The 27,990-nt window shown below is 43.4% G+C and overlaps 1 protein-coding gene across 3 annotated transcripts in view; it reads right to left on the bottom strand.

The window, feature by feature from the left end:
• The window catches only part of LOC118091811 (macrophage mannose receptor 1), a 52,257-nt gene that overhangs the window by 4,729 nt on the left and 19,538 nt on the right, over positions 1–27,990 (bottom strand). For 2 of the 3 annotated variants that reach the window (XM_035129237.2, XM_035129238.2), the window contains exons 17-29: positions 25,815–25,984; positions 24,105–24,172; positions 22,315–22,415; positions 20,328–20,470; positions 18,869–18,983; positions 16,786–16,934; positions 15,515–15,620; positions 14,390–14,622; positions 12,471–12,636; positions 10,348–10,500; positions 5,037–5,147; positions 3,272–3,481; positions 1,209–1,247 (exon numbers count right to left, since the gene is read on the bottom strand). In XM_035129237.2, coding sequence (XP_034985128.2) covers positions 1,209–1,247; positions 3,272–3,481; positions 5,037–5,147; positions 10,348–10,500; positions 12,471–12,636; positions 14,390–14,622; positions 15,515–15,620; positions 16,786–16,934; positions 18,869–18,983; positions 20,328–20,470; positions 22,315–22,415; positions 24,105–24,172; positions 25,815–25,984 — 1,764 coding nt within the window. The remainder of the gene's footprint in view (positions 1–1,208; positions 1,248–3,271; positions 3,482–5,036; positions 5,148–10,347; positions 10,501–12,470; positions 12,637–14,389; positions 14,623–15,514; positions 15,621–16,785; positions 16,935–18,868; positions 18,984–20,327; positions 20,471–22,314; positions 22,416–24,104; positions 24,173–25,814; positions 25,985–27,990) is intronic. The other variant, XM_060280793.1, reaches the window with a different exon arrangement.

Here is a 27,990-nt window from a genome sequence, read left to right as displayed (position 1 = left end):
TGCCCAACTATTGTCTTCTGAACTGTGCCCCTCAGCGCACCATTGTTCCAAATCAACACTACTCCACTGCTCCTCTGGAGTTTCAGGTTCCTGGCCATGAGTATGGGGAGGGGTTGTACTCGTTAGCCTGGTCTCTGACATGCAGCATGCACTGAAATTTGTGGGTGCCCGGCTGCTTCATGGGGAATTTTGTGGGTGCTCAGGGCCCCAGGGAATTGGCACTTATGGTGAGTGAAATGTAAATTTAATTACCAGCTTTGGGCTTTAACTACAGTTTCTTTTCCTTTGTGGTCTGGGCCTTCTTGTAATTTCCTGTCACATGCGTTAAAATAGCGGGACCCAAAGAGGACTGTGAAGGGAGTGCTGATCTGCGTGCTCCTCCTGTGCTTTTTAGATTCATTTTGTAGCATCCACGTGGCAACATTGGCATCAAAGTACCTGTATCTCCCCCCACCCCAATTTAACCTATATATACTCTTTCTGTGAAAAATTGATTAAGTTAAAAACAAACAAAACCTGCAGCCTATGACCTGTTTGTAGGGTCGCCAGACTCAATAGTGGACAGGACTTCTGTGCCTTTAATTGCCCTGCTCTCTTTTGAGTCTGGAAACCTTAAAGAGAAACCAGCAGACCCTTTGTTTAATTTCCAAGCAAAGGGTCTGCTGGTTTCTCTTTAAGGTATCCAGACTCAAAAGAGAGCAGGGCAAATTAAAGGCACAGAAGTCCTGTCCACTATTGAGTCTGGCAACCCTACCTGTTTGTGATATGTGATATTAAGCTCCCACATGGAAGTGAATCAGAGTACAATCTTGCCTTTGGATCCTGTGACAACTTGCATACGGTTACTAGTCTGAAGAGGTTTGGCGCAGTGATTCCTCAACATAGCCTATGTGAGTAAGCAGCTAGGAGGAGTGACACTTTTGTTTCTGTGTGGCAGCTGCCCTTTCCCTCCCAGAATGCCCTAGAACAATGCTACAGCTGCATAACTAATTAATTTGGGGGGATGGGATGGGAGTAAACAGTTGCTGGCAGTCATTTTAAGGACGTCCACTCCCTGTTAAAGGCAATCCTCTCAAAAGACCCTCAGACATTTATCTCTTTAATTTTGAATTAAAAGGTTTTTTTGGGGGGGGGATTTTTAGCTCAGTGCTCCGGAGAACATACATGCCTATACTTTTAACTTGGTTATTTTCATAAAACAGTCTTACCTGTACTACTTGTAGGCCCTCCACTTGCCTTTTCAAAAACTGTAAAATAGAGGATATACTTAAGGGGCAATAAAATATAGGCTACCATAGCAAATTACACAATGAAGCTAGCAGGCTTGGTCAAGAGTTTGGCTTCATCTCTTCGAGCTAGTTGAAGTTTCTAAGCACTTTTCAAAGTGCACATTACATTAATCCAAGTAGGATGTAACTAAGGTGTGTGGCCAAATGAGATACTGTATCTCAAGGAACATGGGCAGCTTATGCACTAGCTTTAACTGCAGAGATACGCTCCTGGCCACCAGAGAGACCTGGGCATCTGTGCTCAGAAGCATGTCAAAACTGTGAACTGATGTCTTCAGGTGGCATGTTACCCCTTCCGGCACAGGCTGAAATCCCTGTTCCCTATTCTGCCTTCCAGCTGACCAAGAGCTCCTCTATCTTGCTGGATTAAGTTTCAATTCATTTACCCTCATCCAGTCCATTGCAGATGACAAGCAATGGTTTAGGACTGAGACAGCTTCATTGGACTTAGGTGGAAAGGAGAAATAGAGCTGGGTGTCATCAGCATATGGGTGATACTGAACCCTGAAACTCCAGACAACCTCCCCCAGAAGTCCCATATAAATATTAAATAGCACGCGGGGCAAAACAGAACCCCCGAGGGACAACACAGGAGAACACCATAAAACAGTGCCTCCAAGTCCCATCCAAACAAGGCAGCGCAAAAGGATACTATGGCTGATGGTATCAAAAGCCGCTGAAAGGTTCAGCAGAACCAACAGGGCCACACTCTTCCTGTCCTACTCCTGGTATTAGTCATATGCCAAGGCCACAAAAGCCATCTCAGTCCCATAAACAGGCTTGAAACTGGAAACTCTCCCCATCTGGGCAGCAGATCCATAGACAAGAATTCTTAGATAAATTTAAGAAGAGGTCAGATAAAGAGATGTCAAAGATATACTTCTAGTACAGTCAAACCTCAGTTTACGCCTACCTCAGCGAGCGACCGCTTCGACGAGCGACCGCCGCGGACCCGGAAGTGTTTACTTTTGGGTTCCGCAGTGTTGGATGCACAGACACGATCTGCGCAGCTCGTGCGTGCGCAAAAGCGTTTTACTGGTGCTTCGTGCACGCGCTGAAGCGTCCCTTCGGTGAGCTGCCGCTTCGGCGAGCGGCCGCCTCCGTGGAATGGATTGTGGTCGCAAACCAAGGTACCACTGTACTATGAATCTAGCCAGAGAACAGTTGGACAGGAGCGTATTATTAATTCTATACAAGTCTCCAGTCCTATTTTTCTAGAAAAAGTGGTGCCAGAACTTGTTAGGATTTCATAGTAGATTCTGTTCCACCTTAAACAGGAACAGGCTTGGAAGAGGATGTTGAGTGTGTCACATGATGTATACCGGTACTTCCGTTTGTTGTACTATTGTAATGTTAGTTCTGTTGCTTTTGCTTTGCTGATGAAGAAAGACACGTTTGGTCTGTCTTCCGAGATGCTTTAGAACAAACGCTTGTAAATATGCAAGGACTTCTCTCTGAGTTTCTTCTTGTTGCTGCTGCCGCCAAACCACGCTAAAGCTGGATAAACTCTGCAGATAACGTGTCCCGGCTCCGAGAGTCTGGATCGTATTACAGTTGGCTTACCGGAGGGAGAAGACACCTGGCAGAGGCTTACCGGGGGGCTTGGTGGCCCAGGTCTTCTGCGTGTATGCTAACAGAACTCACCACGAATGCCTCCCTTGTTCTCTTATAATGGCAATGGCGCACACCTAATAGGTGCTGGAAATGAGTTCCAGTGAATTCCGACCCTTGGGGGGAAAAGCCCTGCAAGTCTCCTCAGCATTCAGATACTGCTTTGTATCATCGTCGTCGTCGTTTAGTCGTTTAGTCGTGTCCGACTCTTCGTGACCCCATGGACCATAGCACGCCAGGCACTCCTGTCTTGCGCTGCCTCCCGCAGCTTGGTCAAACTCATGTTCGTAGCTTCGAGAACACTGTCCAACCATCTTGGCTTTGTATCATAGGTATCACTAAATCAACTATAATAAACAATGAAGTCTTACCTTTGTTTGTTTTACAAATAAATCCACGCGAATGTTGGCAGTCTCCCTTGATCCACTCTCCACTATCGCCGTACATGAAAATGCAGTGGTTCCAATAGTCAGGAAGACCAGAAGAAGGTCCCATAAATTCATATTCTGGATCAAATATGGGTTCTTCACCTTTCCAGTTAATAAAACCCAGTGCAGTGTTATCTTCCCATACCCATTCTCCTAGTTACAAAAGTACATGATTGTTATAATGACTATAAAGGGAAGAGTAGCCCGTTGCAATTCATTCTATATTGGAAATTCATTTTAAATGTATACTTGCTGTTTTTCTTCTGAAGCTTTTTCACTCTGGAACATATGCATGCAACCTCAATTATTGTATAATACATTGCTGATATAAGCTTATGTCCTACATTTTTCTGCTTGTGAAAAATGGTGAGGAAGGTATCTCTGTTTACTGCCCCCATTACTGCCCCCCATGTCCCCAAACCATATTGAACATTATTTTCGAATGGCTGCTCGCTCTCAGGAACAGCATTTTGATAGAGATGTGTGAGTGCCCTGGGAAAGAGGGGGCACTCCAGATCAAAGCCGTAATTAAGATTGTCAGTTGCTAAATACCTTGTTCTCTTTTCTCTAAACTAGACATTACATGTTTTCCATACTTGAAAACTATTTTGCTAAATCAGTAGCAAATCCCAACAACTCTGTTTTGGGGGCAAATGACTAGCTCTTTTATCTTCATATACTGCAATGAACTGAATTAACGATCAAGTAGTAGAATGAGAAGAGGAAACTACCCCCCCCCCATTTTATTAAGTGTGACAATATGGAAGTTTCAGGCAGTCAAATGCAATGCATGTTTACTCAGGCAGAAGTCATAAATGGCTTGGGATCAGGCAACCTGAACCTATTTTAAAAGTGCTCAGATCTTCCAAAGATGCCCTTCTATCTGTCCCACCTACATCAGGTGTCTATTTTAGAGGAAGTTGATAAAGGACCTTTTCAACAGCTGCTCCAAGGATTTGTAATTCCATGCCAAGGAAGGCTCATTTTGCCCCCTTGCTGATGGGACTACATGCTTTTGATTTAAAGCAGGCATCCCCAAACTGTGGCCCTCCAGATGTTTTGGCCTACAACTCCCATGATCCCTAGCTAACAGGACCAGTGGTCAGGGGTGATGGGAATTGTAGTCCAAAACATCTGGAGGGCCGAAGTTTGGGGATGCCTGATTTAAAGAGAGTTTTGGCCTACTGAGATGATGTGGTTTTAAGTACTCTCTGTTTTCATCAGTACTGTAATTTAATTTTGTTTTTAAGTTTTAACACGCAGCCAGTGTAAATGTTCTTCTTAAACTTGATTCTTCAATAGTCTGATACTGCTTCTTTATCATGACTTTTTATTGTGAATTTAATTATTGCTAGACACCTCTCTTCCATGGCTTGCACTAGGATGTGGGGAAAGGGTAGAAGAAAGCAAACGACAATTCCCTTGGAGGGGCAGAAGGCAAAATGATAATGGACATGCCAGGAGATATTACTCTGAACATGAGTGAGGTTTTTTCCTGAATGCTTGCCAAGAGCACTCATAAATGCAAACTGGGGTGAATTTGCTAGCTCTGTTTGCTAACACTGATGGCATTTCCAGCTGAGCTCTTTCATTTCAAAAAGAAAAAAAAGAAAAAGAAATGTGTGTTATATTTTAACATACTTATATACATGGATAAATATTACAAATCTGTTATTTTATAAATAAATATTAAATGTGAAACAATCACCATCTATATTCATGAATAATCCTATCCAAAATCCTCGTTGACCAAATTGTTGCGTGTGTTCAACCAAAAATTCCTGCTCAGCTAAATCTTCTATTGAAGTCAAGGTGCCACCTAGAAAACATCAGATGGATAAAGTCAACTCATTAAAATTTGTCTTCCCATTAAAAACAAACACACAGCAGCCCATTAGGGTAAGACTGGTACTGGCAACAATGTGAAGTTATAGAGATCTAAGAGAAAGTGTGTGTCCAGTGGAGGCAGAGCAAGTAGGGAATTGTCCCACCAAACTCAATGTGCCCTCAGCCATTCCCCACTTTTTTACTTATAACCACTTGCACTTCCTGTCAGTCTCAGAGGTGCCTTTGTATAAGTCAGCAGGGAACAAACTGGAGGATGGGAACAAACTGGAACTGGTTGGGCTCTGCCAATCTTTGGCTCTAGCTCTGCTAAACCTGCGTTGGCTTCACTTACTCTTGGCTTCCCTGCCTTATGCCCTCTGAGTCCAAATGGGCACCAGCCTCTACTGTATATCCATGTCTTTCAAATCTCTATGATTGCTGTTCAATTGGTTAATGTTTTAGTGGAGAAGAACCTTTGTAACTTTGTCCATTTATTAAGTGCATAATGAAAAAGATAACCATTCAGTCAAATTTCAACAGAAATTTTTAATACTTTAAAAACAACAACCCATAATTCGTCCTGTTCTTCAAGTTACACTAAAAAATATTTCTACAGCTTTCTAGCATCAACCCAAGAGAAAGCTAACACTCTACCAAAATATTTTATATTGATGAGTTGGGGAAAAGATCCTCAGAAGACAGAAGCAAAAGAACAGCGTGCTTTTGATGTCATGTCTGCTGTGCCAGCTGCTAAAGCAGAAGCAATTTAATTAATTCATTTTTTTATCAGATAGAAATGGTTGCAATGTGATCCATCAGTCTGAAGCAGGATACAAGTTTCATTTAATGAGCTTCAGTGATACAAGGAGAAATAATAGTACAGTATAAGTAATCTGGACTGGTGGATATGGTGGGAAGGAAATGAAAACTGAATGGAGACTTGCTGGCAGACCAAGATGGCAGCGACAGTGGGGGGGGGGGGGTGACAGAGCACCTTTCTAGGGCAATGAAGACATGAGTTAGTGAAACTCATTTTCAAGGCACTGGCAACTCTACCCACTTCATCTCCCCTCTGTTTGCCTTCCTTCGCCAAGTCTTGCATTAGGCACCTGCATCACCACCAGGAAAAAGGCACTGCCATTTGCACATACCATTGTAATTCCCCCAATAGTGGAGAAATACTCAGTCGGGGCTCATAAGTATTTAAAGGTAAAGGGACCCCTGACCATTAGGTCCAGACCTGACCGACTCTGGGGTTGTGGCGCTCATCTCGCGTTATTGGCCGAGGGAGCCGGCGTACAGCTTCCGGGTCATGGGGCCAGCATGACTAAGCCGCTTCTGGCGAGCCAGAGCAGTGCAAGGAAATGCCGTTTACCTTCCCGCTGTAGCGGTACCTATTTATCTACTTGCACTTTGACGTGCTCTCAAACTGCTAGGTTGGCAGGAGCTGGGACCGAGCAACGGGAGCTCACCCTGTCACGGGGATTCGAACTGACGACCTTCTGATCGGCAAGCCCTAGGCTTAGTGGTTTAACCCACAGTGCCACCTGTGTCCCTCATAAGTATTTTGTTGTTGTTTAGTCGTTTAGTCGTGTCCGACTCTTCGTGACCCCATGGACCATAGCACGCCAGGCACTCCTGTCTTGCACTGCCTCCCGCAGTTTGGTCAAACTCATCTTCGTAGCTTCGAGAACACTGTCCAACCATCTTGTCCTCTGTCGTCCCCTTCTCCTTGTGCCCTCCATCTTTCCCAACATCAGGGTCTTTTCCAAGGATTCTTCTCTTCTCATGAGGTGGCCAAAGTATTGGAGCCTCAGCTTCACGATCTGTCCTTCCAGGGTGCACTCAGGGCTGATTTCCTTAAGAATGGATAGGTTTGATCTTCTTGCAGTCCATGGGACTCTCAAGAGTCTCCTCCAGCACCATAATTCAAAAGCATCAATTCTTCGGCGATCAGCCTTCTTTATGGTCCAGCTCTCACTTCCATACATCACTACTGGGAAAACCATAGCTTTAACTATACAGACCTTTGTCGACAAGGTGATGTCTCTGCTTTTTAAGATGCTGTCTAGGTTTGTCATTGCTTTTCTCCCAAGAAGCAGGCGTCTTTTAATTTCGTGACTGCTGTCACCATCTGCAGTGATCAAGGAGCCCAAGAAAGTAAAATCTCTCACTGCCTCCATTTCTTCCCCTTCTATTTGCCAGGAGGTGATGGGACCAGTGGCCATGATCTTGGTTTTTTTGATGTTGAGCTTCAGACCATATTTTGTGCTCTCCTCTTTCACCCTCATTAAAAGGTTCTTTAATTCCTCCTCGCTTTCTGCCATCAAGGTTGTGTCATCTGCATATCTGAGGTTGTTGATATTTCTTTTTTTTTAAACATACTTTTTATTAATTTTACAGAATACAAAAAAAAAAAACGGTACATACATAAACACCTTTTCCACCTCCTTCCTACCCACGCACATGGGTCCTCCCCTGCCACAGAAGTATCCCATGTATGTGAACAGTCAGAGATGTTCCATTTTATGCTTGGATTTCTGTCCTCCTCCCCCTCCCCTGACCCCAAAGCCCCCCCTGCCACCAGGGAGCTCCAGCAAACCAGGGCAGTACGCAGGAGGCCATCCATCCAACCATCTATTGTCATACCAAAAAAAAAAAGAGAGAGAAAAATAGAAATAGGAAAAAAGAAAAAAAAGAAAGGGCAAAAAAAGAGAAAAAAACAATACAAAACAGAAAAATTTTTCTTACATTCATGATTTTAAAACCATATTTTGTGGGCTTCCCCTCCCCCCCCTTCCCCGGTTTTCATCCCTTTTTTATCATCTGCAACAGTTTCTTACTTTATAGAAATACACCTTTGTATCTTATACAACTTCAAATCACTAAAAAATCAAACTCCCATTTTATCTTCCCGTGCCTAATTTTTTCTCCCTCTATAAGCCTCCATATTTTCACATTTTCCAAAATCCATTCACTTTTAAAACTATAACTATTCTCAATTTAACCTTACATCCCCGATTACCGGCTCCACCCCCCCAATCCAGCAAATTCCATAATCAGCAGACCAGTTATAAACCTGTTAATCCATCCATGTAATCACAACATCACTTTCCCTTCACCCCACCCCCTGTTTACAGTCTTTTGCCATCCAGGCCACCATACAGGGCCCCTGAATTTCTTCTCTTCTCTGCATATTTTTTCCTTCTTCCCTGTGGGCGTTCTGGAGTTCCAATAATACCAATCGTGCCCCCCTCAAAAGCGGGGCACTCCATCCAACTTTTTGTAGAGTAAAGTCATCATTTTTTCCGTGGTGTGCTTCATTTTGTGTTGAATCATCACAGTCCTCATCTTCATCTTTTCCTTCCAAATCACAGTCATCATCATTGTCATTCTCACATTCATCTTTTTCAGTGTCAAAAGCTTCATCTCCTAAAAAATCATATTCTGCCATCACCATCTGAAATTTTTTCTGTAACTCTTGCCGTCGTGTCTCCTCTTGACATAGCTCTATTCTTGTTTCCCACATTAAGGTCAAAACAGACCGCTGGAACTCAGGGGAACACTTTTTTGTTGACATAATTCAATCCTGCCAAGGTCAAAACTTGTCACGTGGGGTGGAATATGATCACAGTTTATTTTCTCAACTCCATTTTAACAAGCTGGCTGCATTCTTCAAGTCTTATTAACAATAAAGTTCGAACTCACATTTCACAAACATTTAAACCAGAAAAGAAATTCCACAAAGTCCAGAAATACAAAATGAAATAAAAATTGACTCATAAATCCTGATCAACTCACTGGGTTGCCTGGGCTGCCGGCTCCCGAGGAAAAGAAAGATTTTTCTCAGTCTTTACCTCTTGCTGCAGGGCAGTCATAAACCACAGTCTCTCTCCCCTTCTCACCCTGCATCAAAGGGGAGATTCTCTTTGATGCCTTTGAGGGATCCTTTGAATTGTAAATCTTCTGTTTATGGCTTCGGGTTTCTATTTACTGTCTCTTTTGTTGCCGTGGGGGGGTGGCTTCCTCTTTTCTCCCCTCTCTCCCAGATCCAAATTGTTTTATAATCCAAATCGTGAGGTTACTTACAATCTTTTCCAATCGTTTTATTTTCGGAAGAATCCAGCGCTCTCCGCCTTCGGCTTGAAGCTTCTCCCTGCTAGAATAACGTTGCCGCTCAAAATGGCCCCCGCGACTTCTACCCTCCTCGCTCCGGAGCTCTTATTAGAGCTAACCGAAGAGTTGGGGAGTCCGGATTTGGGCTGTGCCGAGCAAATTGCCCCCGGGACGCCCTTCCCGAGGTTCTAAGGGACGCAGCGTCGCTCTCGCTGCCCTCCCCACTCCTAGCAGGGACGGGCCGTCTCGGAGACGAGACGAGACCCCGCCGATCGGCACTGGCGCTGAACCCTGAAGCCCGGTTGTTGATATTTCTTCCGGCAATCTTAATTCCGGTTTGGGATTCATCTAGTCCAGCCTTTCGCATGATGAATTCTGCATATAAGTTAAATAAGCAGGGAGACAATATACAACCTTGTCGTACTCCTTTCCCAATTTTGAACCAATCAGTTGTTCCATATCCAGTTCTAACTGTAGCTTCTTGTCCCACATAGAGATTTCTCAGGAGACAGATGAGGTGATCATGCACTCCCATTTCTTTAAGAACTTGCCATAGTTTGTTGTGTATTTAGGGGAAATTAAAATGGCAGGCCACAGAAACAAAGCTTTCTGAGCACACCATGCCTGCTTGGGAGAAAGCAAGTGAAGGGGAGAAAGACTGGATGGTGAGTCCATCAGAGGAGAGGGCTCAGGGCAGCAGCCTAATGGTGTTGATTCCTGGTGTCCGGCTTGTACACTGGTCTCTCTCAATATTCTTTTAATGCTAAATCTTTCTGTTGTTGGATTCAGGAAATAAGAAATAAGTTTCTGGGTGAAGGGTTATTTCTTCCATTCTTCCTGGTTTGTCCAACCTTATGAATCTTACTGATGAAAACAACACAGTTTTCATCCAGAGAACCCCACTGCCCCAAAGATAACACACATATGTTGTTGGCAGGAATTTCAGCCTCTGTCTCTGGTCAAAGATCAGAATCCCGTACCCACTATAAGCCCCACTGAACTCAAAGGGACGGCTCTATCTATAGTCTTGGATACTAACCACCACCACCACTGATCTGATTCGAAATGGCACCCACCTAGCTGAGCACATCTTATGAATGCTGCTGACCATGTCTTTGAAACAGGGTAGAATTGATAGCAATGAGTCTGAAAAGGAATCCAATCTTTTGCGTATCCTTTTGATGAAGGGCATTCTCCTAGGCGCTGTGGTGCTTCCGCTGGGATATCGCCTGTTATGGAAAAAACATATTTTTCTTTTTTATTAATAATATATTTAATATATAATATATTTTATATTTTATATAATATATATAATACCGGTATATAATAATATATTTTAATATATAAGATATAATATAGATTTTCCAAGTAACGCGCTCTCTCTCTCTCTCTCTCTCTCTCTCTCTCTCTATATATATATATATATATATATATATATATACAGTGATGCCTTGACTTACGAATTTAATCCGTTCCGAAGGCACTTTTGTAGGTCGAAAAATTCGTAAGTTGAAAAGCTCCATTGGAAACGCGATTTCCCATAGGGATGCATTGGAAACGGAAAAATTCGTAAGTCGAAGCAACCCCATCTAAAAATTTGTAAGTCAAAAAAACCCTATCTAAAACCGCCACGGTTTCCGTTCGGATGTCGAGTAATTCGTAAGCGTGCGGCCATTTGCCCCATTTGTAAGTTGAAAAATTCGGTTGTCGAGTCGTTCGTAAGTCGAGGTACCACTGTATATATAGAGAGTTACCTGGAAATCCATAAATACCATGGATGTGACAAATCATGCATCTGGGCAAATCATGCACCAGGAGTTGAAGCAGGATACTTAAGAGGAATTTTGGGCTTGTACAACATGAAATGGAATCTGTCCGTACAATTTGCAGAAAGCAAGGACCATGGAAGTGCCTGATGGCAATCCAGATATTTGTGCAGCAGCTGCAGATTTGCAGCTTGTGAAGGTGAAACAGGAAGAGACCCAAAGAGTTTGATGAAGTACTAACACCGAGGGGAGGGGCAGGTCAGGAAGCATGCTCAAGAAAATGGTCCCAATGGAAGTGTGATTGAGGCTTTTAAGCCCATGGCCCACCAACCCCTCGTGAAATCCCTTGAGACTTCTCAGCCTCCAACAGGATCTTGAAATGGCACTGTGAGAAGCAGGAAGCTGGTGCCCACCCTTATCCTGGATCTGCCATGCCACTGGACAAAGGTGCTCCACTCACAAGGGCATGTAGAGCAATGATTGAAACAAAGTGCTGCAGACAAGTGTTTCCTGAAAGTGAAAATGAGTGTAACAGAACACCAGCATCACATGGTGGGGGAAGGTACAGCAGACATCACAGTGGGGAGGGAACCAGGAAGGAGAGCTTTGTTTTGATTGACAGTCAAACTTGCATCAGAGGTGGAAAGAAAATCCTTTCATTCTTTCTCACCACCAACTGAATTTTCAAGGTGCCTAGTTCAAAGACCCCTGGACAGATGACAGGGTGTGGTTTTTTGCCCACATATGCTTTTCTCATGTTTGCATTTTTCAGACCAATTTGTCTATTATATAATAATAATTTATTATTTATACCCCGCCCATCTGGCTGGGTTCACCCAGGCACTCTGGACGGCTTCCAACAAAATACTAAAATGCAGAAATCCATCAAACATTAAAAGTTTCCCTAAACAGGGCTGCCTTGAGATGCCTTCTAAAGGTCTGGTAATTGTTTTTTCTCTTTGACCTCTGGTGGGAGGGCATTCCACAAATTCTACAAAGAATGATGGGATAATGTTATGCACCCCAAAACTGTAACATCTGCTCTTGTGGGTAAAGCAGTGCAGTGAACCTTCTGAAACATGGAAGGATTAGTAGCTTTAGAAAGTCAACATCGCATGAAAATAAAAATTAGAAAGTTGTAAATGTTTTCTTAGAAGCAAAACAACACTCCTATTTCTCTTCAATCAAAATCAGTGGGACCTAAATGGAGTTATCTGATACTGGATTCTTTATTGTAAACTCCACTCTGTTTTCACCAATCCATTTGTTATCATTGGATAGTTTGAACAGTATCATTTTGTTCATTTATTTCCTATGAAAGAGGCAGAAGTACCAAGAGCACTTTTCTCAGCTCTGTGCTCAAATGGGGACCTTATTAAAATTAGAGTTTGATGTCTCACATTAAAACAGATACCGTATTTTTCTTTGATTACCATGATGTCGCTCACAGACACTGAAGAATGTTTCATTGCAAGTTCCTGTTTTCCAGTGACCATCAAGGTCTAAGTAGACACAGGCTATCTTCTGCTTTGGCTCTTCAGGGGCCCAATTAGTATATGTCACTCTCCGGTTGTTGGTCCACTTGTATTGCTCACCAGTCTAAAATACAAATCACAGTGGAACAACACTTAGAAAAAAACCTGTGGGGTTCATTTCCCATAATGTTATATTTCTAACACCTGAAGTCTGCTCTCTGACCTGCTCAAGGACTCTCATAAATCTAGATCAGGCATCCCCAAACTTTGGCCCTCCAGATGTTTTGGACTACAATTCCCATCTTTCCTGACCACTGGTCCTGTTAGCTAGGAATCATGGGAGTTGTAGGCCAAAACATCTGGAGGGCCGCAGTTTGGGGATGCCTGATCTGGATGGTACCAACTCCTAGAAAACAAAATTAGATCCATAGGCATTGAGCTGGAGCCCTTGTATAATTCAAGTGAGCAATATATCTCCCACAATGTCCAAATCAGATTAAAGGATGTTGAAAGACAAAACATTGTGGCAGCTGCAAATAGAGTTTGCTCCCCCATGTTCTATGATTTAAATATCCTAGATAATAGGGTCAACTATGTTACAAAGCTAATAATCCCAGCCCAACGTAGGACATTTATGCTAGCCCGACTGAATGTCTTTCCCTCGGCATTTGTCAGGGGTAGATATCGAAACACTCCCAGAGACAAGAGATACTGTAGATGTTCTCTGAATGTGCCGGATACTGTAGAGCATATTCTCTTTGATTGTCCACTCCACAGCATGCTGCGTGAACGTGTGTTGTCCCCCTTCTGGGTGCTCTGACACCGCAGCATGGTGGAAATGTTGGATTCTGCCTTTCTGACACTGACCATAAGGTGACTGCGGGAGTAGCTGAGTTCTTGGCAGCAGTGTCTCAAGGAGTAGTTTAATAGGAAGAAATCTCAGATTATACACACACACACACACACACACACACACACACACACAATTAGTGTATGCAGTTTACTGTTGGCTCTTTGTATGCATTTTAAATACTTTTGTATGTGACTCTTTTTCTTGTGGTTCTATTTGTAAAATGTCTAATAAAGGTTTGATAGTCCATATTATAACACCTGAAATCATATGGGAAGGTAGTTGCCTCCATAATATATGCTGGTTGCAAGACCTTGTTTGTGCATTTGCTGCAGAAAGAAGCAGCAAGAAGAAAAGAGAATGTAAATGCAGCTACACAGCAGAACATGTCTTGAAATGCTTATCTTCTTGCCTGACAACTGAACTTTATATAGGACATATAAACATAATGTATAATAATGATAATTTTATTATTTGTACCCCGTCCATCTGAGTGGGCTGCTCTAGCTGCTCTGGAAGGAAAATTAAGTTACTGGAGGAGGAGCCTTTTTCTTTCCACAGATGAGAGTGAAGGCAAAAGATCCTTTTTGTTTGTTTGTTTGTTTAATCACATGTTTGCCACGCTAGCAGGATTCTATGCAGGAGTTGGTACTTCTGAGAATGCTCGCGAAAGGTGCTACTGTGCTTTTTAATGATAGTGAATGTGGATATTATTTCTGAATGGGCAATTCCTCTGAAGGTGTGTGTTTGAGAAAAACAGGAAATGATTTTCTCACTGGGAGATAAACAAGAAACGCAGGGTGGTTGAGTTGCCTTTGGGTGGAGGGACTCTCTTGGCAAAACCTTTTGGGTTTTTATGGGTGTTTATACATTACCAATTGATTATATCTAAAGCTGTTTGGGGCGAGTTATGCTCAATAAAATGAGTTAATAAAGGCCCTGCTGCACTTTCTAACTACACACCTTTGAATACAAACCCTTGTTGTGGATGAATAGCATTATGCTCATGTAAACTGCATATACTCACCATTTTGGTGTTCAAGCCAATCCACATGGGCTCCCTATATTTTAACACCTGTAGCCACACGAATGACTGAATGTAGGGATTCCAAATGCTGGCAAGCTCTGCCTGTTCAGAATTGCATTTTTTCCTGGCCTCTTCCCATGTCATTTTGGGGCCAGCAAGAGAGTAACTGCTGTTTTCAAAGAGGGTATAGCCAGACACTGGAATCATTGTTTCAGAGCGTGATAATGCAAGGTCTATAGGAAAGCAATAAAGAGAAAAGGCAAAAGCTCATTTTAGACATTACACTATCCTAAAATTTGGTTTCACCTGACACCGAAACAGTTTTAAACTGAGGTTGGATGGCCATCGGTCAGGGATTCTTTAGTTGTGATTCCTGAACTGAAGGGGGTTGAACTAGATGGCTCTTTGGTCCCTTCCAACTCTACCATTCAATGGTTCTGTTAAATTTATGGATGCAATCGTCCTGCAATATCTTATACAAATCTGAAATGAAACATTTAGAAACCTTGTTGTGTACTTTTCAATGCTGACAAGTCAAATGTTCAGTCAAGTTTGATCTGGATCAGACTGCAGAATACATTTTCTTTACAACCAAATTCCTAATAAGTATTCACAGACCTATTTGAAACCCATCTTCATTGTTTCCAGAGACTATGCAGCTTTTCAAGGTGGATTCAATAAACACCCTCCAAGGACAGTGGCTGTACAAATGGGGCTTTGGTCTTTAAAAAAAAATTATTTTGCCCAGGTCAGTGGAGGAGCCCGTGATTCGATCAACTGAACTGGCTGCATATTATTACACTAGAACAACTAAACCTATGCCAGCAGCCTCATTCTGTCCTATTTTTAGGGTGACCTGTAGGAAAATCAAATTACAGGCACATATAGTAGGCAGATATAGTAACTGTGGTTCTTTGGCATCACAGTTCACCTCTGTGCATGTATAAAATTATGCTGTCATGACTGCTGCTTTCTTTGCTGTATAATAGGGAGTATGGAATCTCTACTACATTGCTGACAATCTGGTTTTCTTTCTGGCCAAAATGAAATGGCACAGAAAACAGGTTTGGACTCATTAAGATGAATTAAGCAATGTTCTCTGTTACTTCTCTTCTAAACACATACCAATGTTTCTTTGGCAGATGTAGCTTTTCTTTGAATAACAATTTCCACTTCTCCAATTTCCTGCCTCTCTTTCAGGTTCCTTCATCATAAAAACGCAGACGGTTTTCTAAGGAACGAAAATGTACGAAAGTAACAAGTAAAACAGGAGCCACCCACTCTCTGCCTTTGCACACCTGATGTCTGCCTCTCTTCCCTAACTTAATGATCCACCCACTGATAACTATGGATTACTCCAACCAGGTGTAACCCACAGTGATCTAGGGATATATCAGCCTTACTCAACTGATGCCTGGATCTTCCCAAATCTGCCTGTTTTGGTTTGAAACACACACACACACACACACACACACACACACACACACACACACCAATATTTTTTGTGATTTTCATCATTAAAATTCTTTTACATTCATTATAACCATACATTAAAGAATTAAACATCGACTTCCTTTCTGCCTTTCCATGGCTTCCTTCGACTAGCCATTGCAGCTGGATATTCTAGTCATTCCTTATCTTTCTCATTTCATCTCAACTTATACTGCTGAATTTAAACCTACTGATGTTTTAATCTGTTTGCAATGATTCTTCATGTACTCTGCAAATATTTTCCAACCCTCCTTAAATACTCTGTTCCTCTTGTTCTCTCATTCTGGTTAAACTTGCCAGTTCTGCATATTCTGTCATCCTCAACTACCATTCCTCCCTCATTGGGACTGCTCCCCCCCTCCATTTTTTAGCATATGAAATCCGAGCTGCAGTTGTTGCATAGAAAAATACTCTTTTTTTTGGTCCTTGGGGACGTCTGACTCAATTATTCCAAGAAGAAAAGCCTCTGGTCTTTGTTTAGGCCTGAAACTTGGTCAATTTTTTTTATACAGCCCTACTACAGAGGGCATTTCATGTTTCAAGGGGTAGGGGGAGGAGAGTAACATTGGTTACATTTTGATTGGGATTTCTTGGACCCATAGAAGCCATTGTCTAATCTGCTAAGGTCATTTTGAATCCCGATTCTTCTATAGCAATGGTTTTCAACCTTTTTGAGTCCATTGCTCCTTTGACCAACCACATTCATTCTGCAGCTCCCCTATGGAAGCCTCTTACACTGGGGTTCTGTTATAGGACACACGTAATTGGGGATATTTGTGTTCCCGCCTCTTCGACACCAGTTTTACTTGCAGTTTTGCAATCTGCTGGAGGGGATTAGATCCATCGTGACAGTAGCTTCATGGATCCAAAAGACAGAGATGAAAGCCTTCACAGGCAGTACTTACACCATAATTCCCAAGTGGGAAGCCTTTGGCCCAGTTTGTATAATAGACATCACTTTTATCTTTCCATACAAATGCGCCTTGACTAAAAGTATTACTCAGTCCAATCCAAGGATCAGTTGAAGCACTTTTTAAATGCAGTGTCAGGAATGCTGAATGAAAATAAAGACACATATTTACATGACATATTTGTTAAACGAATGCCCTTTAGCTATAAATGGTTAGTATAGGACAGGCATCCCCAAACTGCGGCCCTCCAGATGTTTTGGACTACAATTCCCATCATCCCTGACCACTGGTCCTGTTACCTAGGGATCATGGGAGTTGTAGGCCAAAACATCTGGAGGGCCACAGTTTGGGGATGCCTGGTATAGGATAAAGGTAAAGGGACCCCTGACCATTAGGTCCAGTCGTGACTGACTCTGGGGTTGCGGTGTTCACCTTGCTTTATTGGCCGAGGGAGCCGGCGTACAGCTTCCAGGTCATGTGGCCAACATGACAAAGCCGCTTCTGGCAAACCAGAGCAGCACACGGAAACGCTGTTTACCTTCCCGCTGTAGTGGTAACTATTTATCTACTTGCACTTTGACGTGCTTTCGAACTGTTAGGTTGGCAGGAGCTGGGACCGAGCAACGGGAGCTCACCCCGTCGCAGGGATTCAAACCGCTGACCTTCTGATCAGCAAGCCCTAGGCTCTGTGGTTTAACCCACAGCGCCACCCACCATTGTATAGGATATAATGAACTAAACTGGTTCTATCTTGGGTACATTTATTATTTTTAAAACTCGAACGGCGCCCTTCAGATGCTCTTGAACTTTATCTCGCACCATCCCTGATCATTGGCCATGCTGGCTTGAGCTGGTGGGATTTATAGCTCAGCACCATCTGGAGGGAACCACGTTGGCATTTATTTATTTATTTATTTATGCATGCTCCTGGGTCATACCAAAGTGTCACCTAATTTAGCACACCATGTTCTCCACCTGGAAAGAGGGCAAATATACCACGATTACAATAAATGTCATTTGCTTTCTGCCATCTTAGGAAGGCTTTAGTTCTGAAATTGAAGGAATTTAGAAGGGGGGGAAGGGGGGGAGTCATGATTTTGCCTTTCCTACAATTTGGAGGTATCATTCATTTTTCGCCATCGCCTATTTTCCTTACATAGGACACAGCTATACAGGTGCAAATAAAACGCTTTAAGTGTGTTGTAAAATGCAATATACAAATGTGGCACTAGATAGCAACAGTGAGCTATGGCAAATTCAATGCATTTTTCAAAACATTATACGCTCACTGGTCTCCCTAGGCAGGTGCTCATTGCTTACCACCACTGCTCACTGCTGTCGAGCGCTCAGCACTGCCTCCTCCTCCTCCTCCTCCTCCTCCTCCTCCTCCTCCTCCTCCTCCTCCTCCTCCTCCTCCCTAGTGTCATTTGACTCCCCAAGTCATCTCTAGGCACTGGTGGCCGCAGAGCGGGGGGAGGCAGTGGCTTGGGGCATTTTCCATTTTGCCTGGAGCAACAAAATGTTCTGAGCTGGCCCTGCCAAGTGGTGTTAATTGTAGCCACCCATGCATTTTGCAAAATAACTATGGGCTCATTTACTCTTCTGACATCTGTAATGTGAGAATCTCTGCAGAATGGAGTCTTCCCATACTGAATGGGGAATCGGATTCCTGGAGCCACATGGACGGAGCTGATATCATGCACTGCTGCACCAGCGCCCTGGTTTCCAGCTCCTTCATGTGGTCTGGAGAGTCCCAAGGCACTTCCTAAATGGCAAGGGAAGGAGTCGCATTCCAGTAATTCCTCTGACGGGAAGATACCTTGAGTAGGAGTGCCAGGACTTTTCATATATGAGACCTCTCTCTATACGATATTTGCACACATCTTCAGTCATGCTCATAACTGGCTGGGTGTAGTGGAGAATAGGGACTGGTGGAGCTGTCAGGGAATGGGGAACATGGGGCTGGGGTGAGCTGTGAGGGGATGAGGAAAGGGAGTTGGTTAGCTAAAGAGAGGGGAGTTTGCAATGGAGTGGAAGCTAGTGGGCAGGCAGAGTGTTTTGAAACCACTGACCGCACCTTGAACGACTTTGTTTGGAATACTAGCCAGGTTTCCTCCTAGATCTTGGCAAGCAGCTTGTGCAGCAGACCAGTTTTTTCTTTCTTCTTCATGAAGACCAAATAGTTGGAAGCACTGTGAGGGAGAGGGAAACTTCTAAATCCCGTGACCCATGAATTGTTTAATGCAGTCAACAGTCATGAAATGGTGCCGGGGTAGCAGTAGCAGAAACTGATATTTTAACTGGGTTTTAGAGTCATTGTAACCACCACCACCCTGATTCACAAACTGGAGGGGGAACCCCGTGGGATCAGGGTTGGGGAGAGATCATGTACTCTAGAAAGGGCAGCTATGTCTGCTGATAGCTCTGCAAGTGCAGATATGCCATTGACAGAGGGCCTACATCAACATCACATGACGCCACTGGACGAAAATAGAGGAAGGCAGAAATGAGGAACAGGACTTTTCAGTGTTCGCTCTAGGAGGCCTGGATGGGACAGCATTTGGGAGAAAGCAGTCTGTATTTTTTCAGATTGTCATTTAATAAATGCTAATTTAACTTTAAAGCAAGAAAAAATGCTGAACACTTAGGTTGAAGCCACTTTCAATGCTCTTTTCCGTAGCTCACATATATCTTGAGCTTTTAAAATGCCAATTTTTATAAAAAAATTGTTAAACTACCCTGAAAATATTATTTTTTGGGGGAGGGGTTGTATTCACAGTATTTTTCACTTTCACTGATACTTCCATTTTGCAACATGATAGTGCTTTGTCCCTTGATAAATGCTAATATAATTGAATGTTCAAAACTTAGTTTGAAATTTATTTCGTTGTTCCTTTTGGCAGCTGATGCTTGAACTTTGAAAATTACTGCTTTTATTAAAATTTCCCTATTTGACCATTAGGTTTTGTTTTGTTATAAAAGGTAAAAGGGACCCCTGACCATTAGGTTCAGTTGCAGACGACTCTGGGGTTGCGGTGTTCATCTCGCTTTACTGGCCGAGGGAGCCGGCGTACAGCTGCCGGGTCATGTGGCCAGCATGACTAAGCCGCTTCTGGCGAAACCAGAGCAGTGCACCGAAACGCCGTTTAACTTCCCACTGGTGTGATACCTATTTATCTACTTGCACTTGGCATGCTTTCGAACTGCTAGGTTGGAAGGAGCTGGGACCGAGCAATGGGAGCTCACCCCATCGCAGGGTACATTATTTACCACTTTCATTGTTACGTTGCAGCTCAACAGACCTTTTCAGTCTTCATAGCATATACTGAAGGTTGAGAGAGGATGTGGAATCCTGATGGCAGGATTCATGCCCCTTCATGGGAAGCACTCTAAAGAGCCATTCTATAGAATAGAACTGTGGACGTGGAGGGCAATCTCTGCATATTCAACTACTCTGGAAAAGTATTCATTCTCTGTGCCATAGTATCTGAAAAGGGCTAATATACCAATATGTTTGCAATAGCTGCATTGGTTACCTTGTTACCAAAGAAGTCCCAGCCTTGAGGACAGCCTCCAAGAGGTTCAGGTGTTGTCGGAGCAACAGTTGAAGGGACAGAACTGTTACGCCTTTCACAGATAAATCTACTCTCAATTTCACAATTGAGGTCGTTCCATAAGCCTGAACAGAGAAGTTGTGACGAGTCAACAGTTAAGATCAAATCACTAGTACAGCCCATCAGGTACGTATTCCAAGTGAAAGCTTAGCAACAAAAATAGAAAAGCAACAATAACAGTTGTACTGCAAGTATCTCTTTTGAGACACTAGGCTGTTTCATATAGGAAGGTGGTTTATAATGTAAAAACATATATATGGAGTTCTTCATATTAGAAACGACTTAATTAAAGCCTCAAGGTTACTAAAACGACAAATAGCAACAAGTCAAAGTAGTATTTCCTAAACTCTGTCTTGTTGTATGCTCAGAGGATGCTGAATTACAACCCAATCCTAACAATGACTAGTCAGAAGTATTTGATTTGTATCTGTGATGGAAAGCTCAGGTAGGCCAGAGTCTGGTGATGCAGAGAGCTAAGTTGCAGCCTCACTCTGACTGGCTGTGGGTGCAGCGAGCCAGAGCAGGGTGGGCTCAGCACTTTGGGAGGGAAAAAAGAAAGCAGTTGAGAGTTGAGTTCCTGGCATTCATCTGGATCAGGCTTCCCCAAACTAAGGCCTGGGGGCCGGATGCAGCCCGCGAGGCTCTTTTATGCGGCCCCCGGCAGCCCCCGCCACCGCCCACTCTTAACGGCGGGGCTGCCCAATTGCCGGAGCATTGGAAATAGCTTGTGCACATGCGCAAATGTCATTTCTGGCGCGCTTCCGGGCCGGAGGAGGCCCATGCGCATGTGCACAAGCTATTTCCAGCGTTCCGGCAACCCGGAAGTGGGCCGGAAATCGTGTGGTGCGCACGCATATGGGCACGCACTCCCGCACGCTCCGGACCACAGCGCGATCGCCGCTGGCGGCACCGGCCCTCGGCGAGGTAAGTTTGGGGACCCCTGATCTGGATACTATAAATAGCCTTTGAGCAGGGTGTACTCCGCCCTGAGGAAAATACCCACACCCAGAGAAAGAAGTCTCTAAGCTTAGATTGAAAGGCAGTATAAGGACCAGTGAGAACTGGGTAGCTGAATTTGAGGCAGGAGAAGTGGAGTTGTGAGGGGACACTCTACGCGGGTCTCAGTGCAGTCGGAAGGGAATAAAACTTTCAGTGAGAGAAGTATAACCCCCCAAAAAAGATAGGTTGGGTGGGTGATCCCCCGGTCTGGTATAGCCTACTAATAGAGGAGCCTCAGTAATTTGATTTATAGAAGGTTGGGAAACTGGCAGAAAGTACCAACTTGTTTCAGACAGGGGTGTAGCTTGGTGGGCAGGGGGCCCACAATTTTGGGCAGGGGGGGTCATGAACCAAGTGCCCTACACAGGGATTCCCACCATGCCCTGTCCACTCCCAGGCCCCCTCACTGAACCAACATGGGTGTGTGTGTGTGTGCCTGACAAGTGGCTGCCTGGGCTCCCCCCTACACAGGGAGGCAGGCAACACAGTGCAGTCCTGTGAACCCTCCTTAACATCCATTATTATTATTGTCAATGGTTTCTTGAAAGAACTCTATCTCCTGACAAATCTTTTGTTTTACCCATTTTGTTGTAAAATAAAATCCTTCTCCTGTTTAACTTCCCTATGTCTCCAAGTACCAGAGTTTTCTTTTTTAAAAAAGCAAAAATAGCTAGTAGTAGTAAGAGGGGCCATGCCTCAGTATCCTTTAAAGCACTTTAATACCCTGTCCTATCCAAAGGAAGACAATTATTGAGGTTTAACATAATGGATTATCCTCGGTTTAATGTTTTAATTTTGGATGAAATAGTGATTGTGGCTCAGTGTGTGGTGCCTATTCATATTAGTCCTCACCATTAAGCATTCACATTCTCAATAACTGCTTATAATGGTAACATTTTATTCTAATTACCTGATTTGTGATACATGACCACACAATTTTCAACATCGTCTGCAAAGTTGGGTTCGTAGGGTGCCCAGGCTACATAGGTCACTGGAGTTCTATCCACCCAGCTATAGAAAATAATATGCGGTGTTTAGTCCTTCATTCGCACTTCATAAGTTTACGATGACTTTTGTTTTGTTTTTAACAAAGAGAATGTCAGGCTAAGAAAAGAAATATTTAGGTGTTGAATTTCCAAGCCTGCAACTTGGCCCTTCAAGAACAGCTGGCAACATTAAGAATGCTGAGCAGGATTAATGGATATAATGGCGATTATAAAAAAAAATACATTGAAAAGCCTCCTTATGGTGAGGGATGCGGTCTGAATGTGGGGCAATGTGATAGGAATACCAGCTGAAAAGTACTCTCACCCTCTTCTTGCAGTGTCATGAAAGGCTGAACATCATTTCTGAACCACTTTCAGAGTATGGTTGGGAGCAGAAGACAACAGAAACTAGGGGTGCGCAGCATCCAAGCTATGTACAAGACCAGGAGGATTCAGGAAGAGAGGAGAGTGGTGCCCTCTTCCTTAGAGGAGAAAGAAAGTACAGGGAGAAAGGAGTGTGGCAGCCTTGGAGGAAATATAGCACTATCAGCCCTAACGCAAATAGGAGAGGCAAAGGAGTTCTGAATAAAAGAGATAATTCTGAGTCTTAGGGCATGTCTACACTTACCTTTTGTCCTGCTCTTTCCAGGCAGAGGCCCAATTTTAAAGCTCTCTGTCCAAGCATTGTTGCTTTCCTTGCCGCAGAGATATCCCCACAAAAACCTCCTCTTTAGTGCTCAATTGGAGCAAACAGACATTCAGAGGGGGAGGGGGGGTCCAGAGTTTGTTCTTAGCTCCGATTCAGCAGTAAAGAGTGGGTTTTCATGGGGAAAGCGCTGAGGAGGGGACGCTCAGGCATGGGCACAGAACTTTAAAGCATGGATCATGCCTGGAAAGCAGAGTGCAAAGGTAAGTGTGGGTAAATCCGTATAATCCCAGTGGCAAGCCAGAGAGGGAAGGGAATGGACAGAGGGAAATAAATTTGCACTGCCCCCCCCGGCCGCCCATGAAATTATTTCATTTCCATTGGGAAAATGGATTATTCCACAGTTTAGGGGCATGTGGGCAGTGGCGGAGCTTCATGCTCCAGCACCGGGGGTGGGGCGTGCCTCCCGGCGGGGAGGGGCATGCATTCCAGGGCTGTGGCACGCCTCCTGGGGCACGACGCGCCTCCCGGAGGGGCGTGACATGCGTTCCAGGGGTGGGGGCGCCTCCCGGAGGGGCGTGGCATGCGTTCTGGGGGCGGGGCGGGTGCCTGTGATGGCGCCCCTTGGAGCCCGCCGCTCGGGGCGGCCCGCCCTCACCGCCCCTATCTTCCTATGCCCCTGCATGTGGGTGCTGGATCTTTGGAGTCAAGCTTTTCCCCTAGCCTGCTTCTGCCACACTCGCTTCCCAGATTTACTGACATTGAGCTTTCATAGCAATGGAACAAGATAGGGACAAGGTAGATGAACGGAATCTCCCTCTCCAAGATCAGACCTCCCTCTGCACTCTCAGAGCAAGAAATGCAAACTTCCTATGGCCCCTGGAGCACCATCGCAGAGACCATGGGCCTGTAGTGTCAATCAGTGTATTTGCTCAAGTCAGTTAAAATGTTGGCAGAACATCCTTATATCCAGTTTATTTAATACCAATCTAGCTATTATCTAAGAGAAACTTAATAATTACCATTTAAAAAATCTGATTTCCATTTTTTATTTTTCCGTTCGCTTACCCAAATTTTCTATCCGGACCCAGAATTAAACCAATGAAAGGGTTTCCTTCAGTTCTGAAAGTAATGTCCTATAACATACACGGGGAAAGATAGGAAAGAAACACAATAAAGTACTGCTGTTCTCCAGTTGAAAATATGCCAGTTATTCCAGAGGAAGTTCAGAGTCTACAAATCAGGCCATATGGAAAGAAGCTAGTAACGATGAACAATAGCAACAGCGATTGTGCTCTTTAAAATCACAGTTAAAAGCTTTTCAGTTCAAAAGTTGTGATTCTTTACTTTAACTGCCATCGTGCTGAAAAGAAGAAACAAAAAATAAAATAGAGGAAAAGGTATTTTGTCTGAAAACCAAATTCTCACCACACAAAGCATTTCTAACTTGAAGAGATTTTAATACTGCTATATTCAACTGAGCTTAAAAGTAGGGCATGTAACTCATTTCTTCAACAATTTGAATCCAGACCTCTCTATATTCATACCTGGATCGTGTGTGTGTGTGTGTGTGTGTGTGTGTGTGTGTGTGTGTGTGTGTTAGGGTGGCATATGATCACCTCAATGCTTGCCTAAAGAGGAAGGCTGCTGGCTGAGGTGTCTCTGCTGTGGCAGAGATCCCAGCTTTGTCCAACAGAGTGGAAAGATACCATTGGTAGCCCTGCCCTGATTGTTAAGTATAAGTGACAGTGTTTAATTGTACATTGAAATGGAAAATAACTCTGTTCTCTGTATGTGTTCTGCTGTAAGTGTAGCATGGAAACTTCCACTGAAGCTAAACACCGGAGAAGCAGAGTGGCTGACAGTTGAGAATTTACTTAGAATGCATCTCTGCTGACTCTCACATGACAAAGGTACAGTGGTCCCTCGACTTATGAACTTAATCCGTTCCGAATGCACATTCGTAAGTCGAAAAGCGTTTTCCCATAGGAAAAAAAAAATTTGGAAAAATTCGTAAGTCGAGTAAACCGCATTTAAAATTCGTAAGTCGTTGAAACTGTATTTAAAACTGCCAACATCCGTTCGGATGTAGAAAAATTTGTAAGCGTGCGGCCATTTTTCCCGTTTGTAAGTCGGAAACTTAGGATGTTGAGTAATTCGTAAGTCGAAGGGCCACTGTATTCGGTTAGAAATCTCCATTTTGTGTGGGTTGGTCTTTGCTCTCTCTTTCTCAAGCACCAGAGTAGAAAGGATGGGCAAATAATTCTCTCCAGGAGCATAGCCTCAGGCTGCAATGGAGGCTGTGGGAGAAACAGAGCTTTGATTTTAGTGCTGAGTGAAGTAAGTCAGACCCTCCAAGTGTCCCTATTTTCCAGGGACGTCCCTGATTTAGAGAAGCCATCCCTGTTTCTGATTTGATCCCAGGTCCCACTTTTTCTTGGGATGTGCCTATTTTCCTTGGGGAAGTGTTGGAGGATATGGAGTTATCTGACCCCTGAAGGCAATTCTGCATGGGGAAGTTTTTAAAATGTTTAATGTTTTATTATGTTTTTATATATGTTGGAAGCTGCACAGAGTGTAAGATGTGTGCAGCATAACTCGCATAGGATTGCACTGCTAATCTCTGCAATTTTCTGGTGACACCATCCTGAAGAAAGGGTTTAGCAGGCAACGAAATGGTCACGATCAAATAATTTATCTGGCTTCAAAAAACAAACAAAAATCAAACGAACTAGTGATATGTGATCAGAAGGAAAATACATCTCATATATTTCTTACATATTTCCACAAAAACTTTCTTTCACTTTCACTTTCAACAACTGCAAGATCCCCAGCGTGCTTTTTGCAGAATCTCTGGGCTCTTCCTGCAGATAAACTTGCGTTACTGAAATAGTACTCCATGCCACTGAATGCAATCCAGCCGTCTTCAGTTACTTGAAATGGATATGCTGCAAAAGAAGAATAAATGCCCCCCCATTTAATTTAAAATACTTTAAATATTATAAAATGAAATACAATAGTACAAATAAATTTACTCCACAAAACCAGTGGTGAAGCTAAGCAATTTACAGTAATAGTCCTAATTGGGATGACCCCAACAGTGATGTGTGTTATTTCAGTTTTGAAGCAGACAGTGAATATGTCCTCCCTCCTCGACTGTCCCCAGCACCCCATACTTTAACACTGCTACATTCCAGATTAAGTTAAACTAACAACAAAACAGTTGTGTGGCCCGGTACTTAAAATAGAAGAGCACATCAGAGCCATGGACAAAAGATTCTGAAGAAAAACTTGACTAGTTCAGTGGTGGTGATCCTGGCATGATTTGGGTGGGGGATGAAATGCAAGTACAGTGGTACCTCTACTTACGAATAACTCTACTTACGAATGTTTCTACTTACGAATGGAGCTCCGTCCACCATCTTGGATACTACTTACGAATAACTCTACTTACGAATTTTTTCTCCCAATGCATTCCTATGGGATTCGACTTACAATTTTTTTCTACTTACAAATGTGCATTTGGAACGCATTAAATTCATAAGTAGAGGTACCACTGTATGTAAGATTGAAGAAAAATCACTCTGTGCGTGCTTAAAGGTACTATCTTAAGTCTCCACATATTGTGGCTAGTCAGCCACCCATATGCTTGTTTTGGGGCAAGGTGCATGAAAGGTTAGTCATGGTTCAGGTGCTCTTTCGGAGAACTGATGGTTTTGACCTATTTCTGTCTGGGTTAAGCACCACATTAGCCTTCATCCCCGGTGGATGATATTGTTTGTGTCCGAGAGGTAGAATAGGAATGGAACCATTCCTCTTTAACAGAAATCAGTGAAATTTACTTCCAAGTAGATGTGCAGAGGATTTGGGCTAGATGATTCTCAGGGTCTCTTTCCAACTCTACAATTCCATGATTCTATGAGATAATTTCTCTCTAACTCTCACTCACACTCAATAGTTGCCTAGTGCAGCTAAACATCAGACAATCAGGTGGTTTTTCTGAAGATCCCAGCTGGAGAACCACTCCAAAGGCTCACTAATATGATAATGTGATAATGAGCAGCCAAGGAATATACCTGAAACTTAGGAACATCGGGAGCTGCCTAAGCCAGACCACTGCTTCATCTAGTCGAGTACTGTCAACACTGCTGGGTAGTGGTCCCAAGGGTTTCGGTCAGGGATCTCTCCCAGTCCTTCCTGGACATATGGTAGACCTAGGACCACTTTCATGCAAAGCAGATGTTCTACCACTGAGCTACAGCCCTTCTGCATTTTTGTGTAACTCATTTCAGAGGATATATATATATATATATATATATATATATATATATATATATATAGTTGTTCTGGGTATAAGCTTTCGTGTGCATGCATTATAAGGGTCTGGTGACTTCTGTTTCAGTGCATCTGAAAAAGTGTGCATGCACAGAAAAGCTTTTACCCAGAACAAACTTAGTTGGTCTCCAAGGTGCTACTGGACAACTTTATTATTATTTTATTTATTTTGACTGCGTCAGACGAACACGGCTACCTATCAGAACCATTTCAGAGGAGTGAGGAAGCCCAGACCATTGGCTCCTCAGTCCAGTATACCTGAAGGAGGGTCTCCACCCCAATTGTTCAGCCAAGACACTGAGGTCCAGCTCTGAGGGCCTTCTGGCAGTTCCCTCACTGTGAAAAGTGAGGTTACAGGGAACCAGGAAGAGGGCCTTCTCAGTAGTGGCTCCCGCCCTGTGGAACACCCTCCCACCAGATGTCAAGGAAATAAACAACTAGCTGACTTTTAGAAGGTAAGTTTTTGATGTTTGATGTTTTATCGCTTTATTATTATTATTATTATTATTATCATCATCATCATCATCATCATCATCATCATCATCATCATCATCATTTTGGTAGCCGCCCAGAGTGGCTGGAGAAATGGGGCATGCATAAATAAATAAATAATCATTAG

This window comes from Zootoca vivipara, chromosome 12 (genome assembly GCF_963506605.1).
Source record: "Zootoca vivipara chromosome 12, rZooViv1.1, whole genome shotgun sequence".
In the NCBI taxonomy this organism is placed as follows: Eukaryota; Metazoa; Chordata; class Lepidosauria; order Squamata; family Lacertidae; genus Zootoca; species Zootoca vivipara.
Note: the sequence above shows the minus strand (reverse complement) of the source record. Positions and strands in the feature narration are given on the sequence as shown.